The 26,785-nt window shown below is 42.7% G+C and overlaps 1 protein-coding gene across 2 annotated transcripts in view; it reads right to left on the bottom strand.

The window, feature by feature from the left end:
• Window positions 1–340: 340 nt before the first annotated feature.
• Window positions 341–26,785, bottom strand: part of plbd2 (phospholipase B domain containing 2) — a 50,903-nt gene continuing 24,458 nt past the window's right edge. For both annotated transcript variants that reach the window (XM_084422205.1, XM_084422204.1), the window contains exons 3-12: window positions 25,226–25,384; window positions 23,200–23,300; window positions 21,575–21,789; window positions 21,397–21,491; window positions 14,932–15,092; window positions 14,758–14,853; window positions 13,722–13,793; window positions 11,053–11,205; window positions 10,574–10,736; window positions 341–685 (exon numbers count right to left, since the gene is read on the bottom strand). In XM_084422205.1, the coding sequence (XP_084278331.1) occupies window positions 515–685; window positions 10,574–10,736; window positions 11,053–11,205; window positions 13,722–13,793; window positions 14,758–14,853; window positions 14,932–15,092; window positions 21,397–21,491; window positions 21,575–21,789; window positions 23,200–23,300; window positions 25,226–25,384 (1,386 nt within the window). In that variant the 3' untranslated portion in view covers window positions 341–514. The remainder of the gene's footprint in view (window positions 686–10,573; window positions 10,737–11,052; window positions 11,206–13,721; window positions 13,794–14,757; window positions 14,854–14,931; window positions 15,093–21,396; window positions 21,492–21,574; window positions 21,790–23,199; window positions 23,301–25,225; window positions 25,385–26,785) is intronic.

The following is a 26,785-nucleotide window of genomic DNA, read 5'->3' as shown; positions in this document are numbered from 1 at the left end:
TAATCGTTGTCATAGGTGAATCCGGCAAAACGTCTGTGCAGCGCCACATCAAGTCGAACACACCTGTTATCTGCTTCTCAGATGAAAGAAAGCTGTTTCAATAAAGACTGGATATATTGTAAGTTTAGAAGGTTATTTAGTTTTTGAAGGTTTGCTTTTTAAAACACCTCCCCACACCAAATCTATGCCTATGACCACACGTATTTGTATATTTTTCGGTCTATGCTTTTCATGTAACTTGGCTTCTGATGTATACTTTTAAAAAAAAAAGTGAAATCTAAGCACCCAAAAGTTCATGAAATCAAGGTCAAGAATTCAAGGAAACACGTCTGAGACTACATGAGGCAACAGAACAATCACGTCTTGATTTATTGTCCTTTCAAAGACACAGAACATTTCAGAGGATCTCTTTCAGAATGCTTTACACTTCTTAAAATACACATCAAAATATCAATATCAAAATATCAATCTCCTGAGGTTACAGTCATCACATTGATCATCATGGGCTGTGGGATCATGTGGACCACATGACGTGGACGGTGTTGAAGTCCCAGCGGTCCGGATGGCCCATGTGCGGGAGGTCTCTGTACGGCGAGCGGCTCCACTGGAACACGGGCGTCTGATCCCATGTAGGACCGCTGACCGCTAACAGCTCGAGCCGCTGGAACAGGCCGAAGCTCGTCATCTGCAGGAGGACAGGAGCGTTACAAACACAACAACATCTGCAGGAGGACAGGAGCGTTACAACACTCAACAACATCTGCAGGAGGACAGGAGCGTTACAACACTCAAAACATCTGCAGGAGGACAGGAGCATTACAACACAACAACATCTGCAGGAGGACAGAAGCGTTACAACACTCAAAACATCTGCAGGAGGACAGGAGCGTTACAACACTCAACAACATCTGCAGGAGGACAGGAGCGTTACAACACTCAACAACATCTGCAGGAGGACAGGAGCGTTACAACACTCAACAACATCTGCAGGAGGACAGGAGCGTTACAACACTCAAAACATCTGCAGGAGGACAGGAGCGTTACAACACTCAACAACATCTGCAGGAGGACAGGAGCGTTACAACACTCAACAACATCTGCAGGAGGACAGGAGCGTTACAACACAACAACATCTGCAGGAGGACAGAAGCGTTACAACACTCAAATCATCTGCAGGAGGACAGGAGCGTTACAACACTCAACAACATCTGCAGGAGGACAGGAGCGTTACAACACTCAACAACATCTGCAGGAGGACAGGAGCGTTACAACACTCAACAACATCTGCAGGAGGACAGGAGCGTTACAACACTCAACAACATCTGCAGGAGGACAGGAGCGTTACAACACTCAAAACATCTGCAGGAGGACAGGAGCGTTACAACACTCAACAACATCTGCAGGAGGACAGGAGCGTTACAACACTCAACAACATCTGCAGGAGGACAGGAGCGTTACAACACAACAACATCTGCAGGAGGACAGAAGCGTTACAACACTCAAATCATCTGCAGGAGGACAGGAGCGTTACAACACTCAACAACATCTGCAGGAGGACAGGAGCGTTACAACACAACAACATCTGCAGGAGGACAGGAGCGTTACAACACTCAACAACATCTGCAGGAGGACAGGAGCGTTACAACACTCAATAACATCTGCAGGAGGACAGGAGCGTTACAACACTTAATAACATCTGCAGGAGGACAGGAGCGTTACAACACTCAACAACATCTGCAGGAGGACAGGAGCGTTACAACACTCAACAACATCTGCAGGAGGACAGGAGCGTTACAACACTCAACATCTGCAGGAGGACAGGAGCGTTACAACACTCAACAACATCTGCAGGAGGACAGGAGCGTTACAACACAACAACATCTGCAGGAGGACAGAAGCGTTACAACACTCAAATCATCTGCAGGAGGACAGGAGCGTTACAACACTCAACATCTGCAGGAGGACAGGAGCGTTACAACACTCAACAACATCTGCAGGAGGACAGGAGCGTTACAACACAACAACATCTGCAGGAGGACAGGAGCGTTACAACACTCAACAACATCTGCAGGAGGACAGGGGCGTTACAACACTCAACAACATCTGCAGGAGGACAGGAGCGTTACAACACTCAACAACATCTGCAGGAGGACAGGAGCGTTACAACACTCAACATCTGCAGGAGGACAGGAGCGTTACAACACTCAAAACATCTGCAGGAGGACAGGAGCGTTACAACACTCAACAACATCTGCAGGAGGACAGGAGCGTTACAACACTCAAAACATCTGCATGAGGACAGGAGCGTTACAACACTCAACAACATCTGCAGGAGGACAGGAGCGTTACAACACTCAACAACATCTGCAGGAGGACAGGAGCGTTACAACACTCAAAACATCTGCAGGAGGACAGGAGCGTTACAACACTCAACAACATCTGCAGGAGGACAGGAGCGTTACAACACTCAACAACATCTGCAGGAGGACAGGAGCGTTACAACACTCAACAACATCTGCAGGAGGACAGGAGCGTTACAACACTCAACAACATCTGCAGGAGGACAGGAGCGTTACAACACAACAACATCTGCAGGAGGACAGGAGCGTTACAACACTCAACAACATCTGCAGGAGGACAGGAGCGTTACAACACTCAATAACATCTGCAGGAGGACAGGAGCGTTACAACACTCAATAACATCTGCAGGAGGACAGGAGCGTTACAACACTCAATAACATCTGCAGGAGGACAGGAGCGTTACAACACTCAACAACATCTGCAGGAGGACAGGGGCGTTACAACACTCAACAACATCTGCAGGAGGACAGGAGCGTTACAACACAACAACATCTGCAGGAGTACAGGAGCGTTACAACACTCAACAACATCTGCAGGAGGACAGGAGCGTTACAACACTCAACACCATCTGCAGGAGGACAGAAGCGTTACAACACTCAAAACATCTACAGGAGGACAGGAGCGTTACAACACTCAAAACATCTGCAGGAGGACAGGAGCGTTACAACACAACAACATCTGCAGGAGTACAGGAGCGTTACAACACTCAACAACATCTGCAGGAGGACAGGAGCGTTACAACACTCAACACCATCTGCAGGAGGACAGGAGCGAATTGTTGAAAACTTTTTCTTCGTCGAAGCAAGAGACCAGGAGACGTTGGGGATCACGTTCAAACAAAGTTATTCTTTATTGAGGACTTCGCATTGACGCGGCTGCAGTTCTTCCCAAATCAGTCTGGCTAACATACTTCACATGGTTTCTTTATAGGCCTTTCAGTGGGCTGTCCTTAAAGGTGCTAAACATACACACAGCCTTAGAGGTAACCACTAAATCTAATCATCTAAAGACAATAGAGGCAATTGCCCCCAACTGAGATAATGGTACCCCCCCCAAATGGTATACACAACAAATGGTCACGAGACCTTAGACTAGGTAACATTCACACACAGTCCAACTCTTAGTTGGAAGATCAAAGACAAACTATTACAACGTTTAGACAGCTGACTTAAAGCTGACTTCTGATCAGTAAATTGATGCCATCATGTTCACCTTGAATGCCCAATACAGTGTAATTCACCTTAGTTTTTCATGTGATGTTATGTAAGGAAGTAAGATCAGCAGATCTTAAACATATTCTTAAATTTGGATCCTTTAGTTACAACACTCAATAACATCTACAGGAGGACAGGAGCGTTACAACACTCAATAACATCTGCAGGAGGACAGAAGCGTTACAACACTCAAAACATCTACAGGAGGACAGGAGCGTTACAACACTCAAAACATCTGCAGGAGGACAGGAGCGTTACAACACTCAACAACATCTGCAGGAGGACAGGAGCGTTACAACACTCAAAACATCTGCAGGAGGACAGGAGCGTTACAACACTCAACAACATCTGCAGGAGGACAGGAGCGTTACAACACTCAAAACATCTGCAGGAGGACAGGAGCGTTACAACACTCAACAACATCTGCAGGAGGACAGGAGCGTTACAACACTCAATAACATCTGCAGGAGGACAGAAGCGTTACAACACTCAAAACATCTACAGGAGGACAGGAGCGTTACAACACTCAAAACATCTGCAGGAGGACAGGAGCGTTACAACACTCAACAACATCTGCAGGAGGACAGGAGCGTTACAACACTCAAAACATCTGCAGGAGGACAGGAGCGTTACAACACTCAAAACATCTGCAGGAGAACAGGAGCGTTACAACACTCAAAACATCTGCAGGAGGACAGGAGCGTTACAACATTCAACAACATCTGCAGGAGGACAGGAGCGTTACAACACTCAACATCTGCAGGAGGACAGGAGCGTTACAACACTCAACATCTGCAGGAGGACAGAAGCGTTACAACAATCAACAACATCTGCAGGAGGACAGGAGCGTTACAACACTCAACATCTGCAGGAGGACAGGAGCGTTACAACACTCAACAACATCTGCAGGAGGACAGGAGCGTTACAACACTCAAAACATCTGCAGGAGGACAGGAGCGTTACAACACTCAACAACATCTGCAGTAGGATAGGAGCGTTACAACACTCAAAACATCTGCAGGAGGACAGGAGCGTTACAACACTCAACAACATCTGCAGGAGGATAGGAGCGTTACAACACTCAAAACATCTGCATGAGGACAGGAGCGTTACAACACTCAACAACATCTGCAGGAGGACAGGAGCGTTACAACACTCAACAACATCTGCAGGAGGACAGGAGCGTTACAACACTCAACAACATCTGCAGGAGGACAGGAGCGTTACAACACTCAACAACATCTGCAGGAGGACAGGAGCGTTACAACACTCAAAACATCTGCAGGAGGACAGGAGCGTTACAACACTCAACATCTGCAGGAGGACAGGAGCGTTACAACACTCAACATCTGCAGGAGGACAGGAGCGTTACAACACTCAAAACATCTGCAGGAGGACAGGAGCGTTACAACACTCAACAACATCTGCAGGAGGATAGGAGCGTTACAACACTCAAAACATCTGCAGGAGGACAGGAGCGTTACAACACTCAACAACATCTGCAGTAGGATAGGAGCGTTACAACACTCAAAACATCTGCAGGAGGACAGGAGCGTTAAGTCAAGTCAAGTCAAGTCATCTTCATTTATATAGCGCTTTTAACAATGTAGATTGTCTCAAAGCAGCTTCACAGAGATAAATGTATAATATAACGTAAGATTGTTTTGGCTTTATAGCGGTTCTTTAATAAAGTTATTTTCCAGCTAAAGTTAGTTTTGATTGATTCGCTTCCGTCGCAACGATCATTTGTTTTTAAATTAGGGCCGCCAAGACGACACCATTCTCTCTACACAGACTTTAAACGCGAACCTGTGAGAAACGCTGATGGCGTTCAGATGCACATTAAGAACGAGTTCTATAGTTATGTGCGTTTGAATATATGTGTGCAGGTTTGGAATTCCCTACAAACCAAACCTAAACAAATTACTGGTGTTTCCTTATAGTTTTGATTCAGAATTTTATTTTATTTTATCAATTCGGGGTAGATACGCAAATTGAGTTTTCCCGACGACGCGTTATCTGTAGAGTGGGAAAGGGATCCTCCATAGGGAGAGACTAGTTGGCCCTTCAGCACTGCATTGACATCGGGTCCAGGCGAAGGTCCTTCATCAGATCTGGAAACGGCCTGGATCCGGCAGGCTGCGGGAAAACCTTGGGATAAACAAAGACACTAAAATTAGCGTAGATGCCATTCTTCTCATGATGTAACAAGTACATCAGGATTTATGGGAAGTGTTCCCGGTTCCAGCTGACCTAATCTATGCAGCCTAATATTGAATTATAGAAGTCTATAATGTATTATGTGAACGCTATGTCAAAGAGATGTGTCTTTAATCTAGATTTGAACTGACAGAGTGTGTCTGCTTCCCGGACAATGGTAGGAAGGCTGTTCCAAAGTTTTGGTGCTAAATAGGAAAAGGATCTACCGCCAGCAGTTGATTTAGATATTCTAGGTATTATCAACTGGCCGGAATTTTGAGATCGCAATAGACGTGAAGGAGTATAATGCGTTAAGAGCTCGCTCAAGTACCGCGGAGCTAAACCATTTAGTGCTTTGTAAGTAATCAGCAATATTTTAAAATTGATGCGATGTTTAATAGGGAGCCAGTGCAGTTTTGACAGAACCGGGCTAATATGGTCATACTTCCTGGTTCTGGTAAGAACTCGAGCTGCTGCGTTTTGGACCAGCTGTAGTTTGTTTATTAAGCGTGCAGGGCAACCACCCAGTAGAGCATTACAATAATCTAGCCTTGAGGTCATGAACGCATGGACTAATTGTTCCGCATTTGTCAATGAGAGCATATGACGTAATTTAGATATATTTTTAAGATGGAAAAATGCGGTTTTACAGATACTAGACACGTGACTTTCAAATGAAAGATTGGTATCAAAGAGCACACCCAGGTTCCTAACCGACGACGAAGACTTAACAGAGCAGCCATCAAGTGTTAGACAGTATTCTAGGTTATTACGTGAGGAAGTTTTTTGTCCAATAATTAGAATCTCTGTTTTTTCAGAATTTAGAAGTAGGAAATTACGAGTCATCCAGTTTTTTATATCAGCTATGCATTCTGTTAATTTAGTGAATTGGTAAGTTTCGTTAGGTTTTGAAGAAATATAGAGCTGAGTATCGTCGGCATAACAGTGGAAGCTAATTCCATGTTTCCTAATAATATCTCCTAATGGCAGCATGTACAGAGTGAACAGCAGCGGTCCTAGTACTGAGCCCTGTGGTACGCCATACTGAACTTGTGATTGATAAGACATCTCTTCATTTACTGCTACAAACTGATAACGGTCAGATAAGTATGATTTAAACCATGCTAGTGCAATTCCACTAATGCCAACATAGTTTTCTAGTCTATTTAAAAGAATGTCGTGGTCAATGGTGTCAAACGCAGCACTAAGATCGAGTAACACTAATAGAGAGACACAACCACGATCGGATGATAAGAGCAAATCATTTGTTACTCTAACGAGAGCAGTCTCAGTACTATGGTATGGTCTAAATCCGGACTGAAAATCCTCGCAGATATCATTTCTTTCTAGAAAGGAACATAGTTGTGAAGATACTGCCTTTTCTAGTATCTTTGACAGAAAGGGTAGATTCGAGATCGGCCTGTAATTGACTAATTCTGAAGGATCAAGTTGCATTTTTTTAACAAGCGGTTTAATCATAGCCAGCTTAAAGTTTTTTGGTACGTATCCTAGAGACAAAGAGGAATTAATGATATTAAGAAGAGGATCTATGACCTCTGGAAGCATCTCTTTCAGTAGCTTAGTCGGTATAGGGTCTAACATACATGTTGTAGATTTAGATGATTTAACGAGTTTAGTAAATTCTTCCTCTCCTATAGCAATGAATGAATCAAATTTTTCCTCAGGGAGACTACAATGCACTGCCTGATGCGATACTGTAGTAGACGGTTGCATAGTTATAATTTTATCCCTGATATTATCAATCTTATAAGTGAAGAAGTTCATAAAGTCATTACTGCTGTGCTGCTTGGAACCTTCTGTGTTTGAAGCTTTCTTTTTCGTTAGTTTAGCCACTGTTTCAAATAAATACCTAGGATTATGTTTATTTTCTTCTAATAGGTTTGAAAAATAAGCAGATCTAGCAGCTTTTAAAGCCTCTCTGTAAGCAATCGAGCTCTCTTTCCATGAAATGCGAAATACCTCTAATTTTGTTTTCTTCCAGTTGCGCTCCATTTTTCTGGCTGCTCTCTTAAGGGCCCGAGTGTGCTCGTTGTACCACGGCGTTGGATTATTTTCTTTAATCTTCTTTAAGCGCAAAGGAGCAACTGTGTCTAAAGTGCTGGAAAAGAGAGAGTTAAAAGTTTCTGTTGCAATATCAAGTTTTTCTAAGCTATCCGGGATGCTAAAATGATGAAACTGATCAGGAAGATTATTAATAAAGCAATCTTTAGTAGCAGAAGTGATGGGTCTAACATATTTGTAACACGGAGTCGGCTTTGCAGCCTTGGCTAAATGTAATTTACACGAGACTAGATAATGATCTGAGATGTCATCGCTCTGCTGCAGAATTTCAACGGCATCAACATCTATTCCATGTGATATTATTAGATCTAGAGTATGATTACGACGATGAGTAGGTCCTGACACGTGTTGTCTAACTCCAATTGAGTTTACAATGTCTTTAAATGCCAATCCCAATGCATCTTTTTCATTATCGATGTGTATATTAAAATCACCAACAATTAGTACTTTATCTGCAGCCAATACTAACTCTGATAGAAAGTCCGCAAATTCTTTGATAAAGTCTGTATGGTGCCCTGGTGGCCTGTATACAGTAGCCAGCACAAATCTCAAACGTGATTTATCATTTTTACTATATATTTTTACATTAAGCACTAACACTTCAAAAGAATTATATTCGAAACTTGATTTCTTAGTGGTTTTGAAAATATTACTATAAATTACAGCAACACCACCCCCTTTGCGTTTCAGACGGGGTTCATGTTTATAACAGTAATCTTGCGGGGTGGACTCATTTAAAGTAATGTAATCGTTTGGTTTTAGCCAGGTTTCTGTCAAACACAGCACATCTAGGTTATTATCTGAAATCATATCATTAACAATGAGTGCTTTTGAAGTAAGCGATCGAATATTCAGCAACCCAAGCTTTATCATTTGCTCATCTGTATTATAGCTGTTTTTTATTTGTTGAACATCAATTAAATTTTTAACCTTAGATAGGTTTAAACATTTTTTGGATTTCCAAAATCGGGGAACAGACACAGTCTCTATATGATGATAGCTAGGTGAAAGAGGCTCTATGTGATGGGATTTATCTGACCTGGGTGACGCGAGGCCGCTAGCAGACGGTTGGTTTAGCCAGTCTGTCTGCTTCCTGACCTGGTGCCCAATTTGTCATGTTTGAGCTCTAAGACTATGAGCCATATTACTAGATAGAAGAGCAGCACCATCCCAGGAGGGATGAATACCATCTCTTTTCAACAGGTCAGGTTTGCCCCAAAAACTTTTCCAATTGTCTATGAATTCTATATTATTACACGGACACCACTCAGACAGCCAGCGATTCAGTGAACACAATCTACTAACTATCTCATCACTCCTGCGAACAGGAAGGGGGCCAGAGCAAATTACAGTGCCTGACATCGTACTTGCAAGTTCACACACCTCTTTAATATTAATTTTGGTGATCTCCGACTGGCGGAGTCGAACATCATTAGTGCCGACATGAATAATGATCTTAGAGAATTTACGATTAGCATTAGCCAGCACTTTTAAATTTGCTTTGATGTCAGGCGCTCTGGCTCCCGGCAAACATGTGACTATGTTCGCTGGTGTCTCTATTTTCACGTTCCGTGTGATCGAATCACCAATTACTAGGGCACAATCAACAGAATTCTCAGTGGGTGTTTCACTGAGCGGGGCAAATCGATTTGTTGTGGTAATCGGAACGGAAGAGTGGTTTTTTGATCCGCGACTAGAGCGATCCCTCACTGTCACCCATTTGCCCGGCTGCTCAGGCACTACTTCAGCTGGAACCGAATCATGTAAAGAGTTCACTATGCTAGGCGCATCCAAAATAGTATCTAAAGCTCTAGCACTCTTACTATCCTCAATTAAAGTTTGGATGCGTGTCTCTAATTCTGAAATCTTCTCTGTCAGCCTAACTGTCTCCTTACATTTATCACATATAAATCCTACATTGCCAACAGAGAAGTCTATGCTAAACATGTGACATGAAGTGCAGGTGACAATAACAGGACAAGACATTACTCACCGTGTTTGTTGACTGATTATTACTTACCTGAGCTTTTATGAACTCAAAGGCGCGAGCGCGCGAGAGAAAAAATAAATAAATAAAACAGCTGAGCGCACGGGTGGCGCGTTAACAGGCTAGCAGTAGCGAATTAGCGTGTTGTGTTAGTAGTAACGGATGCTAGCGATGTCAATCTGAGATGTTGGGTAAGCTGTATTTAGTATAAACAACTACAAATTGTAGTAAATGATGGTTCAAAACAAAGAAATACGAGGCTAAGACGGAGCTTACAGCACCGAGGCAAACACACTCACAGCAGGCAGCGAGGCAGACAGGAGCAATCGATCAGCGATCCAAACAAGGTCACAGGCCGTTACAACACTCAACAACATCTGCAGGAGGATAGGAGCGTTACAACACTCAAAACATCTGCATGAGGACAGGAGCGTTACAACACAACAACATCTGCAGGAGGACAGAAGCGTTACAACAACGCATGTTCCCGAACACCAGCATCCGAACGCAAGAGAACATGACAGCGTTTATTGTGTTTCGTCTGATGGTCTGAGACACACTCATTTACGATGGAGGGAAAAAGAGCCCGAATGCAGAAACGTACAGTTTATTACTGATATTTTGCACCAGGAAGTGACGATTTTGTTTGTTATTTAACAGATGGTATGGAAACTGAGCTTTATAATGTTAATGATATAAACTCTGGATGTAAACAGTGATGGACACTGACCTTCATGTCAGTCCCACCGTGTGGCCGCTGCTTCAGAGCCCCGAACGGGTACGAGCCATTGGCAGGATTCAGGTCGGATCGGGCAGAGATGGAGTTCTCCCCGTTCTGGACCGGGTCACAGGCGTCACAGCGGGACAACGGGTCTTCCTGATAGTTATTATACCTGCAGAACACACACACACACAGGCCAGATGAAGCTGGAAGCAATGGGAGAAACAACACACAGATGTGACCTCAGCGGTGTAACCGCCCAGAACTTGGTTACTGTGGTTTTGTCAATGCGAACATTTTTGTGTGTCTTTTCATATAAATTAAAAAAATTGATTTCCTTTTGTACCATGTGCCTGTTATGAAGTTTATATGTTAGAGTTTTAGCACTAGGGTTAATTGAAAATCTGGTTGGTGAGTCCCTCCTTTAAATGTATCGTGTAGCTTGCCTCCTTAAAAGTGTTTGTGGAGACGGTTACAGCGGACTGTACCTCATCAGACGCACCATGGACTCGATGTCGGTCACCAGAGTCTGGTTCCTGCGGAAGATCTGTGCTCTGGGGCTCTGGCTGAAGGAGAACCAGGACCCGTACTTCTGAACCAGCTCCGGTCCTCCGCTGGCATTGAACACCGCCTCGAAGTACCTGAAACAGCAGCAGATCTGGGTGTGTGTCGGATGGCTGAGGCTTTCTGCTGAAATCAACTCTGTTTACATTAAATCATCGTTCTGTTATCACTGTAAAGCTGCTTTGAAACATTAAAAAAACATATGCTAAATACATAGCTAACATAGCTAAACCACACTTTTAATAAACGAAAAAAACCTATCCAGTGATGAAATGTTTTCTGTGTTGACAAAACTTGTGCGATGTCCTAAACTGCCGGGATAATCACACAACGCGTACGCGAACTAATGACTCCTTTGATCCGATTCACTTTAATGAATGGTTAAAGCAACTGATCTGTCCAACACTGAACTCACGAGACGTCTGAATCAGTGTATAACAAATCGGTAACACTTTAAAATTTACAACTACATTAGTTAACATTAACTATTAATAAACTGCACTTCTACAGCATTAATTCATCTTTCTTAATGTTAATTTCACCATTTACTAGAAGCCTACATTATTGAAATCAAGAGTTGTATTTGTTAACATTAGTTAATGCACTGTGAACTAACATGATCAAACAATTCATGTATGCAATAAACTACATATTAGTATTTTCAGGTTATTTATGTTATAATGTGTAGAAACATTACAAAAAAAAAAAAAATCATTTAGTTTAGACTGGAGTGAAACCAGAAAAAAAGTGCAAAGCAAGTTATTGTTATCTAGCAGCTAATTTTATTAAATTGTACAGTATATGGTAGAAAATTAGACTATTAGTTAAAATAAACTTTTTAATGCTACTTTTGTTATTCTACTTTTTGTTATTGATATGATTATATACCAAAATAATTATCAGGTCTAGCAAAGAAGGATTTTATCTTGCAAAGCTATGAAATCAAGTGGTAAAATCACAGCTTTAAAAAAAGAAAGGATGACAGTGTCGGTCGGCCAATGTTGACCCAGGAAAAACCCTGAGACACAATGATGAACAAGCAACAATAATATTCGCAATAACATATCGTTTTACTGAATAATTAAGTAAACATGATTTCTTAATGTATCTTTGTAAAGAAACCTCATTGCTTAACTGGCTACTCTCTGCTGTCTCAGACGACGACATCACTTCCTGTCGGCCATGAAACTTCTGTTGTGTGCGATTCACAATCTCACCACTAGATGCCGCTAAAAATAACACACTGCACCTTTAATAAACAACATGGTTTGCCGTTTATTACATTTCTATGGTATTTGATGGTATTTATACAAGTGTTATTTTATTTGTTTTGATATTATTTTCTGACTGTAAAGCACTTTGTGATCCTTCCTTGTCTGTGAAAGGTGCTGTATAAATAAACTTTACTTCTGTATTGTATAAACATTTAATTTGACTGGATACAGTGGTACTGTATTATTATTCTAATAGAATTTAATTTGAGTGTTAGAATTTGACAAAAGGTGATGCATACATCTAATAAGTTTAGAAAAAATGACCGTATACAGGTTAAAATACCCCCGGAAATCAATTTAAGGTGGAAAATATTGCCTGTTAATAAAAAAGTTAATTTCTGTCATAGAAGATGAACAATATGAATATCTGCGTGAGTCTGCTGTCAACAACACGCCTAAACCAGCCATAATACACACTTCAAAAACACTCTCAGCAAAATAGAATTAATTATTATCAAAAAAAAAATTCAATATTGCGCACCTCTAATGTACACTATTAATCTTTATTTGTTCAGGTGTTAAAAAGCCTTAAATGTGACTTTAGCAGCCCAGTATATATAAGTGGCTTGTTCTCCAGCGGCCAGTGTCAGCGGTTTAGCTATGAACGCTAGTGCACATCATGAGCTTGAGGACTTTACACAGATGTTGTGACAGATGTGGTCAGTGTGAGAAAGAGCGACTCTGTACTTTCACAACCTCTTCTCCGTTTTAACTTTTCTTTAGAACATTTCCCAGCAACGATGGTTATTAATCGCTTATCTTTGGAACATCCGCCAAAGAATAATAATACATTTAAAAAAAGGTAATTGCAACTTTCTCACGCAATTCACATTTTTTCTCAGAAATCTCACAATAGTGAGAAAAGTCAGAACTGTGAGATCATGACTTTTACATCTTGCACTTTGGACTTTAACTTTAACAGTGAGAATTGCACGTTTATATCTAGCAACACCTCTTATATTTTGTATTCTGTGGTGGGAACTCAAGTGATCCGTGTGAACAGGATGAATTTCTCAACTGTCCGAGCTGTATTAGGAGCATTAAATATCAGACGTAAATGAAATCGATAACTTTCTTGTGTTAAATCTGCACGATTATCCACTGGAACGAGCAGCTGGAACTCAGTCTGTGTCTAGATGGATGTACTGTTCTCTCAACTCAACTATAACTACAGCTACGGGCTTGAACGTTATGCTGGATCTGTGCTTAGAAAGCACGTTTCTGAAACATTATTCCACCTCAAACACACGAGCAAGGCTAAAGCTCGCAGAGGAGATGACCGCTGACTCTGGTTTGACTGGTCGGGTCTCTTTACTCACGGGATGTTGTAGCTGGCCCAGTATCCCGTCTCAAACAGCTCTTCTGTTCGGTCCGCCGTTTCGATCATCCCACTGGAGGAAACACACACAGAACACACACGTTATCAGGCGCTTCTGCTGCTGTAATGCAAACACACATCAATCAGCTTTACCATTCAAGAAGTAATAATCATGGAAATAGGAATTTCTCATATGAGTTAGTTCATCTTTGTCTAAAAGAGTCTCTTCTGCTCACCAAAGCTGCATTTATTTGATCAAAAATACAGTAAAAACAGTGAAATATTATTATAATGTAAATCATCTGTTCTCTATGTGAATATACAGTAAAGTGTAATTTATTCCTGTGATCAAAGCTGAATGTTCAGCATCATTACTCCAGTCTTCAGTGTCACATGATCCTTCAGGAATCACTCTAATATGATGATTTGATGCTCAAGAAACATTTATGATTATTATCAGTGTTGGAAACAGTTTCAGATCTCTGTGGAAATCTTGATACACTACCATTTAAATAGAAATTATCAACTTTATTCATTAAGAATGAATTAAATGTATCAAAAGTGACACTAAAGACATGTATAATGTTACAAAAGATTCTATTTCAAATAAATGCTGTTCTTTTTAACTTTCTATTCATCAAAGAATCCTAAGAAATAAAATGCATCACAATGTTTCTTGATTATCAAATCATCATATTAGAGTGATTTGTGAAGGATCATGTGACACTGAAGACTGGAGTAATGATGCTGAACATTCAGCTTTGATCACAGGAATAAATTACACTTTACTGTATATTCACATAGAAAACAGATGATTTACATAACAATAATATTTCACTATTTTTACTGTATTTTTGATCAAATAAAGGCAGCCTAGGTGAGCAGAAGAGACTCTTTCAGAAATATGAAATGATCTTAATTATCCCAAACGTTTGACTGCCAGTGTAGCGTTCTGTCTTAATTCCATAATGGTTATAAAGTGTCAGTGTGAAGCAATCTCCTCAGTGCTGTGACTTTAGGAGAACACGGATGCTTACGGGATCTGCTCCAGGACTGTGAAGAGCCCTAGTTGTGTGTATCCCTTTCCCGGGACAAACAGCTTGTAGTCGACCACCATCCACTGGTTGTTGTACCTGGCCATCACAATGTAGTTTGATCACCACCTTCACTCAAGTGTGTTGATTTAATGAGATGCATTGAGAGAGTCTCACGTTCCGCTGTTGTGTCTGCTGAAGATGTCGGCCCACGCCGGGCCGCTGTCCGCCAGCCGGTTGGCCACGACGTTCCTCAGCCACTCCATGACAGCGCCGCGGGGACGCACAAACCTCCACAGGTCAGGGTTACTGTTGCCAATCGTGGTTTCCAGAGTTACCTGAGGGAAAACAAACTAACATTCAGTAAGAGATAATGTAGATCCGGCCAGTCGTTATCTCAGAATAAACCCGACAGAGTGATCGGGAACAGGTCTTCTTACATTTACATTTACATTTACATTTAGTCATTTAGCAGACGCTTTTATCCAAAGCGACTTACAAATTAGGACTAAATAAAGCGAGTCATCATGAAGAGGCAAAAACAACAACAACGCAAGAAGTGCTCAGAATACAAAGTTCAGGCATTATTCAGAGTAGCATAAGTCTGATAAGTGATGTTTCAAAGGATTTTTTTTTTTTTATGAGGTTAAGTGCTCACGGAAGAGATGGGTTTTCAGCTGTTTTTTGAATGTTGCCAGTGATTCTGCATTCCGGATGAGGCCGGGGAGAGCGTTCCACCAGCATGGAGCTGTGAATGAGAATGTTCTGGAAAGTGATTTTGTGGCTCTCTGTGATGGAACCACGAGACGTCGCTCGTTGATCGATCGTAGGCGTCTGGTAGGGATGTAGACTCGTAGGAGTGAGTGAAAGTAGTAGGGAGCTGAGCCTGTGATAGATCTGTAGGCAAGCGTCAATGCCTTGAACTTGATGCGAGCAGCGAGAGGTAGCCAGTGCAGAGAGATGAACAGAGGAGTGACGTGGGCCCTCTTGGGCTCGTTGAAGACAAGACGAGCTGCAGCATTTTGGATCATCTGTAGAGGTTTTGTTGCACATGCTGGAAGTCCGGCCAAAAGAGCATTACAGTAGTCAAGCCTAGAAATGACCAGGGCCTGGACCAGAAGTTGTGTTGCATGCTCAGTTAGGAAAGGCCTGATCTTCCTGATGTTGTGCAGTGCAAACCTGCATGATCGAGCTGTCTTTGAAATGTGATCTGTGAAGGACAGCTGGTCATCAAGCGTTACTCCGAGATTTCTGACCGACCTTGATGGGGTGATTGATGATGACTCTAGCTGGATGGTGAAGTCGTGTTGTATAGACGGATTGGCAGGGAGGATGAGAAGCTCAGTCTTTGCCAGGTTGAGCTGCAGGTGATGTTCCTTCATCCATGTGGAGATGTCCGCCAGACAGCTTGAGACCCGTGCAGCTACTGTGGGATCATCTGGTTGAAACGAGAGGAAGAGCTGTGTGTCATCAGCATAGCAGTGGTAGGAGAAGCCGTGTGCCTGTATGATGTGTCCCAGTGATGTAGTGTAGATGGAGAAGAGGAGGGGACCAAGAACTGAACCCTGGGGAACCCCTGTGGTCAGTTGATGTGCTCTGGATACCTCACCTCTCCATGCGACCTTGAAGGACCTACCTGTGAGATAGGACTCAAACCAGTGGAGTGAAGTTCCTGTGATGCCCAGTGATGAGAGGCTGGACATAAGGATCTGATGATTCACAGTGTCGAAGGCAGCAGACAGATCCAGGAGAATGAGGACTGAGGACTTGGAAGCAGCTTTAGCGATCCGTAGGGCTTCTGTGACTGACAGTAATGCAGTTTCTGTTGAATGCCCTTTCTTGAAGCCAGATTGGTTGACATCCAGCTGGTTGTTTAGAGACAAAAAGGATGTTATTTGGTTGAAAACAGCTCTTTCAAGTGTCTTCGCAATGAATGGTAGGAGGGAGATAGGTCTGTAATTCTCTACAGATGATGTGTTTAGTGTTGGTTTTTTAAGCAGTGGAGTGACCCGAGCCTGCTTGAATGCTGTAGGGAAGGTGCCAGTATGGAGGGATGAGTTGATTATGTGTGTGAGTGATGGTAGAAGTGTCGGAGAGATGGCTTGTAGAAGGTGTGAGGGGATGGGGTCTAGAGGGCAGGTGGTAGGATGACTGGAGAGGAGAAGTGTAGATACTTCTTCCTCGGTTAGCGAGGAGAAGGAGAACAGTGGGATATTGGCTGTGGAAGCGGTCAGTCTGGGTTCCTGTGTGTGTGGAGCTGAAAACTGACTGCTGATAGATGTTGTTTTGTTGGTGAAGAAGTTCGCAAAATCGTCAGCAGTTAAGGAGGAGGAGGGTGGTGGTGGAGGTGGGCAGAGGAGAGAGTTGAATGTCTTGAAGAGTAATCGTGTGTTGGGGGAGCTGTTGATCTTGTTGTGGAAATAAGAAGATTTTGCAGCATGAACATCCGCAGAAAAGGAAGAGAGGAGAGATTGATACATACTCAGGTCAGATGAGTCTTTTGATTTGTGCCATTTCCTCTCCGCTGCCCTAAGTTCAGTCCGGTGTTCCCGAAGAACCTCAGATAACCAGGGGTTAGGGGGAGTAGCACGTGCTGGCCTGGAGGAGAGAGGGCAGATAATGTCTAGAGAAGAGGTTAGAGTGGAGCATAAGGTGTCCGTTGCTGTGTTCACATCCAGAGATGAGAATTGTGAGGGTGGGGGAAGAGAAGATGACACGGCAGAGGAAAGATGGGAGGGAGAAAGTGAGCGCAGGTTTCGCCTGAAAGTGACTGGTGGGGGTGTTGGTGGTGAAGGGGTAGAGAGATGTAGACTGAAAGTAATGAGGAAATGATCTGAAACATGGAGAGGTCTCCCCAGGATGTTGTCTGTGATGCAATTGCGTGTGTAAACCAGGTCCAGTTGGTTGCCTGATTTGTGAGTACCTGTGGTGATGAGTCGTTTGAGATCGAAAGAGGCTAGGAGAGAGGTGAAGTCTGTTGCATGCGGCTTTTCGAGATGGATGTTGAAGTCACCAAAGACTAGAAGTGGGGTGCCGTCCTCAGGGAAAGTGGACAGCAGCACATCCAGCTCATCTACAAAGTTTCCCAGCTGACCAGGGGGACGATAAATGACTACAATATGGATCTTAATGGGAGTTGTAAGTGTAATAGCATGATATTCAAATGAGTTGTTGTTGCATAGAGAAGAGAGTGCGGAGTATTTGAAATTGTTAGAAACGAGGAGCCCTGTTCCCCCACCTCTCCCAGACTGGCGAGGGGAGTGAGAGAAGGAGAAATTGCTAGAGAGAGCAGCAGGGGTTGCTGAGTTTTCTGGACGAATCCAGGTCTCAGTCAAGCCCAAGATACTAAGAGTAGAATGAGATGCGAAGGCTGGAATGAAGTCAGCTTTATTGACTGCTGACTGACAATTCCATAGACCCACGGAAAGAGAGAGTGGAGTGTGTGAGGATGAGAGAATTTGACGCAGATTGGCAGTATTGCGTTGTCTTTTGCGCGCGATGAAGGGGCGTTGGCGAGAGATCACAGTAATGTGTTGAAAGCACATGTTGATTAATGTCAACAATAAGATAAGATAAGAGAGGGAAGGAGAGGGGAAAAGGAGATACGTAAGTGCCTTTCTAGTGTCCTTGCTCGGTGGAGTCGCGCAGGTAGAGTCGCTGGTCTTTACCCGAGTCGGTCTTCACACGAGGAGGCTGAGCACGAGAGCTGAACGCTTCCGCTGACGCTTCCGCGACAGCGCGCAAATTACATAGTTATACAGATAATGCTTCACCGCTTGAGTGAGTACAGCTGTTTCGCTCGGGCAATTAAGTCAAATAACGTGACAATGTGCCGAATCGAAACTGCTGAGAGCAAATAAGGCTTAAGTGCAAATTAGACTGCAATATTAATTTTCACTCGCGGCTTTTGTTTAATGTAGTCAGCGCGTCTACTCAAATACAGAATTATGTGAAGTTTAAAAATTGAAAATAAGCAGAGAATCGAAAATGGCCTTACCTTGACTAAAACACAACACTTAAATGACAGGAAAACTGAGTAGTCCAGAAAAACACTTGCATGCGCGTTCGTTGGCGTGCCTCTTATGCTGAACGCTGGTCCTGACGAATGACCTTAAGTTCCTCTATTTATAACTGTTCCTACAGATGCTGTTTCGCTCGGGCAATTAAGTCAAATAACGTGACAATGTGCCGAATCGAAACTGCTGAGAGCAAATAAGGCTTAAGTGCAAATTAGACTGCAATATTAATTTTCACTCGCGGCTTTCTTCACACACACACACACACACACACACACACACGAAGGGGTTTATTCTGAGATCACACACACACACACACACTCCTGAAGGGGTTTATTCTGAGATCACACACACACACACACACACACTCCTGAAGGGGTTTATTCTGAGATCTCACAGACACAGACACAGACACAGACACAAACACACACACACACACACACACACACCTGAAGGGGTTTATTCAGAGAGGATACTTGCCACATCAGTACATAATTAGACAAAATATTGATCTGAGATGAAATATGTTATCAGCTCTATAAACGCAAAGCTTCGCGGAGAGAGCAGTTTCAGCGGCGAGATCAAACTAGACGGACATTTAATAGATTCGGTATACAGTCATAACACTTATTACACAGCATTTCAATACATAAATAATTATGGAGATCAGAGATATTGATTTCAGATTAATAGTCAGAATTAGAGGTCGACCGATATGGTTTTTTTCAGGCCGATGCCGATCTTTTGAAATCCGGGTCGGCCGATGGCCGATAAAGGCTGACGATTTATTTTGGCCGATATTAAACCGATATGTGCTTGTTTTTAACCTCTATTTAAAAGATAAAATGTAACACAAATAATTACTTAAGATAGACAAAATTTCTCAACAAAAAACATTTATTGAACACTTGACCAATCTGCACTTGTACACTTAAATTAAAAGTCTACAGTAGGGGTGGAACGGTACACAGAAGTCACAGTTCGGTTCATACCTCGGTTCAGACATCACGGTTTCGGTACAATGGAGGGAAAAGCAAAACAGAAATGCAGAAGGCTTGAGCGTGTCTCAGGCTGTTCCACCAAAGGAAAATAAATTACTTAAGTTTTATTAATAAAGTAAAGGCATAGACCCAGTTTATTTGTAGTGCACTGACAATAGTTTTATATAATTAGTTTATTAATTAAATAAATAAAAAGACATTGAGATATCTTTGGTAATTGTACCTGAATGAATTGAAAATTAATTTGCTACATTTCAGATTAATATATTTGTTTTCCTTAAAATTTTAATTAACAGTAACTTAAACACTTTGCAGTTTGAATGATGTCTTGTATAAACAAAATTACGGAGTACATTTTTATGTTTCCACTGTTTGATCGCGCCCGCGCCTCACACACACACACACACACACACACACACACACACACACACACACACACACACACACACACACACACACACACAAACACAAGTAAAAACACTTTGCGACTTTTCGATCGCGCCTCTCTCTCTCTCTCTCTCTCACACACACACACACACACACACACACAACATATTCCAGCATTGCAATCTTTACATCGCAGCCTGCTTCAGAGCTAAGGCGGGGCTACAGATTCAATACGAATAGCCTACATGTACCGTTCTACCCCTAGTCTACAGTGAAATACAGTCACACTTTACACTGTTTGGCCAGCATTTTAACCGTGTTTAATCCAGCTACTAGCTAACGGTATGCTAAAGTTTGCTGCTGACTAGCGTCACGTCCAGTAAAGCGATGTTTCTGTTATTCTAACGTCCGTTTTCAGAGCATCAAAGAGAAGAACAGGCATAACAGAAGCACCGAAATGAAGCACAGAAATCCGTGTTGATATTCGGTCCGGTAGATGACGGTCGTTAAGGCACCAGTGCTGTATTAGCACCGGGTCTGTCTGTAGCTACAAAACCCTAGCGACGACGCTAGCAAAGCAAAGCCAGTCCTTCACTAGCCTATAGTGTGTTGGTCTTTTTTATTACTTATTTCTTATTTTAGAATTTAATCCTTACAGTTTTCTCCAAGGAACTTAGCTCCTTCCTTAAGCACTGGATAAGGTCTGCTCAATCTGCTGGAAAATGACTCTAGGCGCAGCGTGCGTCGAGCACGTGTTCCACAACAACAACACTAGGCTGCCCACGGATGCGCCTGCCTAATAATCGGCTTGATATACTTGGATATTGGCCGATGCCGATTATGTTAAAAAATGCAAAAAAATCGGCAGATTAATCGGTCGACCTCTAGTCAGAATAGTCACAAAATGGCCGCCGCTGCATTTGTATGAAACAAGAGAGAGCGAGTCCACGCTACTGGATGGCATAATGAAATAGCAGTACACAAAATATTGATTCGATTGAGTTTTAATATTTTATTAGCTCACCAAAAGCTAAACTTCCAAGAAAAAAAAAACCGTTCCTAGCGAGTGTAAAGCGCTGATGACTTCAGTGAGCAGGATGAGCCGGGTCTGTTGTTATCTGGGAATATCATACGGCTGGATGTGTGATTGACCAATCAGAATCAAGCATTCCACAGAGCCGTGTAATGAGAAATAAACACTGCTCCACCCAAAAGATAATAGTTTTAAAGAGTCTCACCAAGCCACTGCTGAGCAAATAAAAGTCATCGCCTGAGAAAATACTGCCAGGATAGGAGGAAAACACCTGAGTTTTCCCGGGAATAGTCACCTTTCCTGCAGGAACAGTGATGCATGCGTTACATATTATATAATATTGGATAGAAACAGGAGTGTAAATGTCTGTGAACATTTCTCGCCTGTGGGAGATGTGTGGTACGCGAGACTGTATCTCTTCAGGATCCGCAGCATGGACTGGTAGGTGTTCCACGTGTCATGTGACACCAGCAGGTCCTGGCGGCCCGGAAGCACTTTGATGAGAGCGGAGCAGGAGCCAGAGCCCACGGCCCGAGTCCGGCTCGATCTGTTGAGCGCAGACTCCAGGTCCTCCAGGTCTCCTCCCATCTGGAACAGGCTGAGCGCACATGCAATGAAAATAATAATAATAATAATAATAATAATAATGAATATAGCTGCAAGCAGCAATTATCGGGGTTCAAGCGGTGTAAGGCCTTTAAGCACATGCGTAAAAAAGATATTATTATTATTAGCAAGCATGTAACCACTTACATCATAGATGGAGATGAACATTCACAGCCAATATAGTAAATTTACCATAGGAAATATATGGATTTAAAGTTTTTTAACAGTTCACGATAATTTATTGGCCGATGGCAGACATGTTTATTGAGATCCGTCAATGTACGGTATAGACATTCATGGCAGCTCGCACAAAGAAACGGCATGCCAATTTCCAAGTCAACTGGACTAACGGTAGCATAGGGCCAACGGACCCTTTTCATGTCTTTTCAATTTTATAGCGCCACCGAGTGGCCAATCGCCGCGTTTATTTTTACTATGACGTCAGATGGAGCTCTTACATATGTGTGCCAAGTTTGGTGAAAATATCTCATTTCCTTTTTGAGTTATAGCCATTTTAGTAAAAGTGGCTCCTCCCACTTCAAATATTTTGGTGCCACTTAGCGGCCGTGAATCAAAATTTCAAATTTTTTATGATAATTATTGACAGTCAGACTCCAGAGAATCTTTCTGTAATCTTTTGTACTTTTGAGCGCTGTAGCGCCCCCGTCAGGCCGATCGGGGCGGGCCTTGGTGACGACGTAGGCGGTGTGAGCACTACCAGCCCCCAAAGTTTCAAGTCTCTACGACTTACGGTTCGGTCTGCCCGATCAGTTTTAGGGGAGAATGCTGATCCTTGGAAAATTTTACAATTACAATAGGGTTTAAGTAGCCTGGTAATACCAAACTCTGCTACTTCGCTTTGCTTCGTAGACAGAGTCTGGAATGGCATAATAGAGTAGAGTTTTCTCTCTCGCGGGGGGCGCTTGTCTGAAGTTTAAAATCATTGGTTACCCGTAAGCCAATCACATAACGTTTGGTTATGGCGTGTGTTATGCGCATGCTCAGCCGCATCTAACTTCCACTGTAAACACATGTATGATGCGAAACCAAAACCATCGAGCGAAATACCGGAGTGAACATGGCTGTGCGCGACTTTTGCAGATTATGTGAAGTAAAAATCAACGCATCCACGGTACAATCAGCGTCTACGTCACGGCTCTCAGCCCGCCCTCTGTTCGTTGATTGGCCCGGCTGTTTTCAGGCCGGAGGCAAACGGAAAGCTATTACGCTGTATCAGACTGACTACAGAAGCGAAATTAAATTGAGCGGAAGTAAGAAGTCTCACGTAGTCAGGCTAGGGTTTCAGCACTATGCGCTTGAACCCCTAATGATAATAATAATAATACTACAACATGACATTTTGCACATGGACTAAAGGGAAAAAAAGCATGGCTATACTCACAGGAAGCCGAAGGGGTTGATGGACAGGCTTCCGGAGGGGAACTCCACCTTCCCGTTGTAGCCGTCCTCCAATCCCTGCAGCTGCAGCAGAGACAGGCGGACCTGAGAGAAGAAGAAGAAGAAGATGACCAGAAGAAGAGAGGACCTGAGAGAGAACAGGCCATGAACCAGAAGAGGACCTGAGAGAGAACAGGCCATAAACCAGAAGAAGCGGACCTGAGAGAGAACAGGCCATGAACCAGAAGAGGACCTGAGAGAGAACAGGCCATGAACTAGAAGAAGCGGACCTGATAAAGAACAGGCCATGAACCAGAAGAGGACCTGAGAGAGAACAGGCCATGAACCTGCAGGCTTTGCTTGTGCATGAGAGATGCTTTACCATTGTCATGTGACACAGATGCAAGAACCACCAATCACTCTTCAGTATGCAAATGAATATAAGTAGGAAGACAGTGACGTCACTTTCCCGCGGGAACACACTCCCTCATCTGGACTGAGTGGCAGAAGAGCTGCTGAGTGACTGGATTTAATAGGGGAAACTGTTAAAAAACGAGTAAAACAAACAATTATCAGTTTAAACTAAAGGTTGGACTTGATAAAGTGTTCCTAACAACTTACCACAGATCCAGTGATCATGGATACTGACATGCAGCAGGAATCATGTTTCCTGACATTTATTTGTGCCTAATTTCGACGCCGGGGAAATAAATAAAGCAAATTTGTCTGTGAATGCTTTATATAAATATAATATAGATCTAAATCCATGTGATCACTTATATTAATGATATATATATATATATATGCCCCGCTGTCACTTCTTAAAAATGTTGATGACATCATACTGGATGTGGATGGCTGCTCAATCTCTGCATCTCCTCAAGTACGCAACCTGGGTGTCATCATGGACTCCACTCTCTCCTTCCAACAACACATCAAAAACACTACCAAAATTGCCTTCTACCATCTTAAGAACATCTCCAGACTCCGACAGTGCCTCTTCAACTCTGTAGCTGAGACCCTCATCCACTCCTTCATTACCTCCCAACTTGACTATTGTAACCGTTTTTTTTATTCGCTCTGCCCAGCAAGGCTACTGACAGACTCCAGTATATACAGAACTCCGCGGCTAGGATGCTCACCCACACAAAACTTGGATTTCACATTACTCCCATCCTGATGAAGCTTCACTGGCTGCCAGTTAAGTCCCGGATCAAATATAAAATCCTCCTGACGTACAAATCTCTTCATGGACTTGCACCCCAGTACATTACTGATCTACTCCATCCCTACACTCAGCCACGGTCCCTGCTGTCCTCTGACAAGGACCTGCTCGCTGTCCCTAAGTCCAGGCTCTGGACATTTGGTGATAGAGCCTTCTGTGTTGGTGCTCCGTCACTCTGGAACAAGCTTCCCCATGCCATCCGCTCTGCCTCCTCTCTAACAACCTTTAAAAACCAGCTTAAAGCACACCTCTTCACTGAGGCCTATGGGATTTAGCTCCCCTGGCTTCACACCTCTTTCCTCTTATCCTCCTCCCCTTTCTCTTGTTGTTTGTTAAGCGCCCTTGGGTTTTTTGAAAGGCGCTATATAAATTAAAGTTATTATTATTATTATTATTATTAAAGCTTGTATAGTTTTTTGTCAGTGTTTATTTAAAAACATCCAATTATGCAGAATCTACGATGGTAAATATTTAATTGATGAGTTGTCAATACAATATATAGTGTATGATTTTACCTCTAAATTCAGCATATTGACACACAATGAAAACTGCAAATCCAGCTTTCTCTGCCTGGAGTTTCTCTGTTCTGCAGCTTTCAGTCTCAGATTTCTTGTCAAATCTATTTATACAGTCAATCTCAAAGCTCTTTACTGTTTTAGAAGTGTTTTGTGTTTTCTTCCACTCAGTGTTTCTGCCGCTCAGTGTGTGTAACCGCAGTGGCTCCGGCCGACGGTGACGACACACACACACACACACACCACCCCCTGTAAAAAGCGGCGTTTGAGAAAGGCTCTTCTTCACACACCTGATGCCAGTACGGCGAGTCAGCGTGCGTGTCCATCTGCTGATTGAGCCACTGCAGGTTAGTGCTGATGTAGTCTTTGAGCCGCTGACAGTAGCCGGCGTCACGAGTGGACGGCTCACAGTAACCCATCAGTGTGTTCATCCAGTGCTGGTAGATCAGCTGCAGAAGATGAAGACGTTAGTTCACTTACACTCATGGACTCTGCTGTCTGTCATGAAGAGCACATTGTGTTTCTGATCTCTGTTGTGATGTCAAGTCAAGTCAAGTCAAGTATATTTGTATAGCGCTTTTCACAATACAGATTGTATCAAAGCAGCTTCACAGTATTAAATTAAAATAATACAACAAGGTTTGTTTCTAGTGGAATTTATTGATAAAATCAAATTAGATATCCAGAATATCCCCAACTGAGCAAGCCAAAGGCAACAGTGGCAAGGAACCGAAAAACTCCATCAAGTGACCTAATAGTGTCCTAAAACTCCATCAGGTGACCCAATGGAGAAAAAAAAACCTTGGGAGAACCCAGGCTCAGTCGGGGGCCAGTTCTCCTCTGGCGTTTATTAACTAGAGGCCGGATTGTAATTTGGACTGTAAGATTAAAAATATTATATGAATGCCTGGCTGAAGAGATGCGACTTTAATCTAGTTTTAAACTGGGAGAGCGAGTCTGAGCAACGAACAGTATCAGGAAGGCTATTCCAGAGTTTTGGAGCTAAATGTGAAAATGCTCTCCCTCCTTTGGTGGTTCTGGATATCCTAGGTATGACCAAAAGCCTTGAATTTAGTGATCTTAAAGAGCGCGATGGATTATAGGGCGATAGAAGATCCGTTAAATAGACTGGAGCTAAGCCGTTTAGGGCTTTATAAGTCAGTAGCAATACCTTGTAATTAATACGGAACTTTATAGGTAACCAATGCAGTGATGATAAAATCGGTGTTATATGATCATATTTTCTTGATCTAGTAAGAACTCTAGCGGCGGCATTTTGGACTAACTGTAGCTTGTTAATTGAGGATGCAGGACAACCGGCTAATAAAGCATTACAGTAATCTAGTCTCGAGGTCATGAATGCATGAACTAACTTTTCTGCATCAGAAACTGATAGCATATTACGTAGCTTAGCAATGTTTCTAAGGTGGAAAAAGGCGGTTTTTGTAACATATGAAATATGATTTTTGAAAGACAGGTTGCAATCGAGTATAACACCCAGGTCTTTTACTGTAGAGGATAAAGTAACAGGACATCCTACTATATTAAAGTTGTATTGCGAGAGGTTTTGTGGGCGGTTTTTTGAACCGATAAGTAGTACCTCTGTTTTGTCTGGATTTAATAAAAGAAAATTACGCGTCATCCAATCTTTTATATCTTTAACACACTCTGTCAATTTGGATAATTTATCGTTTTCATCTGGCCGTGATGAAATATATATTTGAGTGTCATCAGCATAACAATGGAAACTAATTCCATGTTTCCTTATAATATTTCCAAGTGGCATCATATATACTGAGAATAATAGAGGGCCTAACACAGATCCCTGCGGCACTCCATAGTTTACTGGA

Source organism: Rutilus rutilus (genome assembly GCF_951802725.1).
Source record: "Rutilus rutilus genome assembly, chromosome: 10".
Classification (NCBI taxonomy): Eukaryota; Metazoa; Chordata; class Actinopteri; order Cypriniformes; family Leuciscidae; genus Rutilus; species Rutilus rutilus.
Note: the sequence above shows the minus strand (reverse complement) of the source record. Positions and strands in the feature narration are given on the sequence as shown.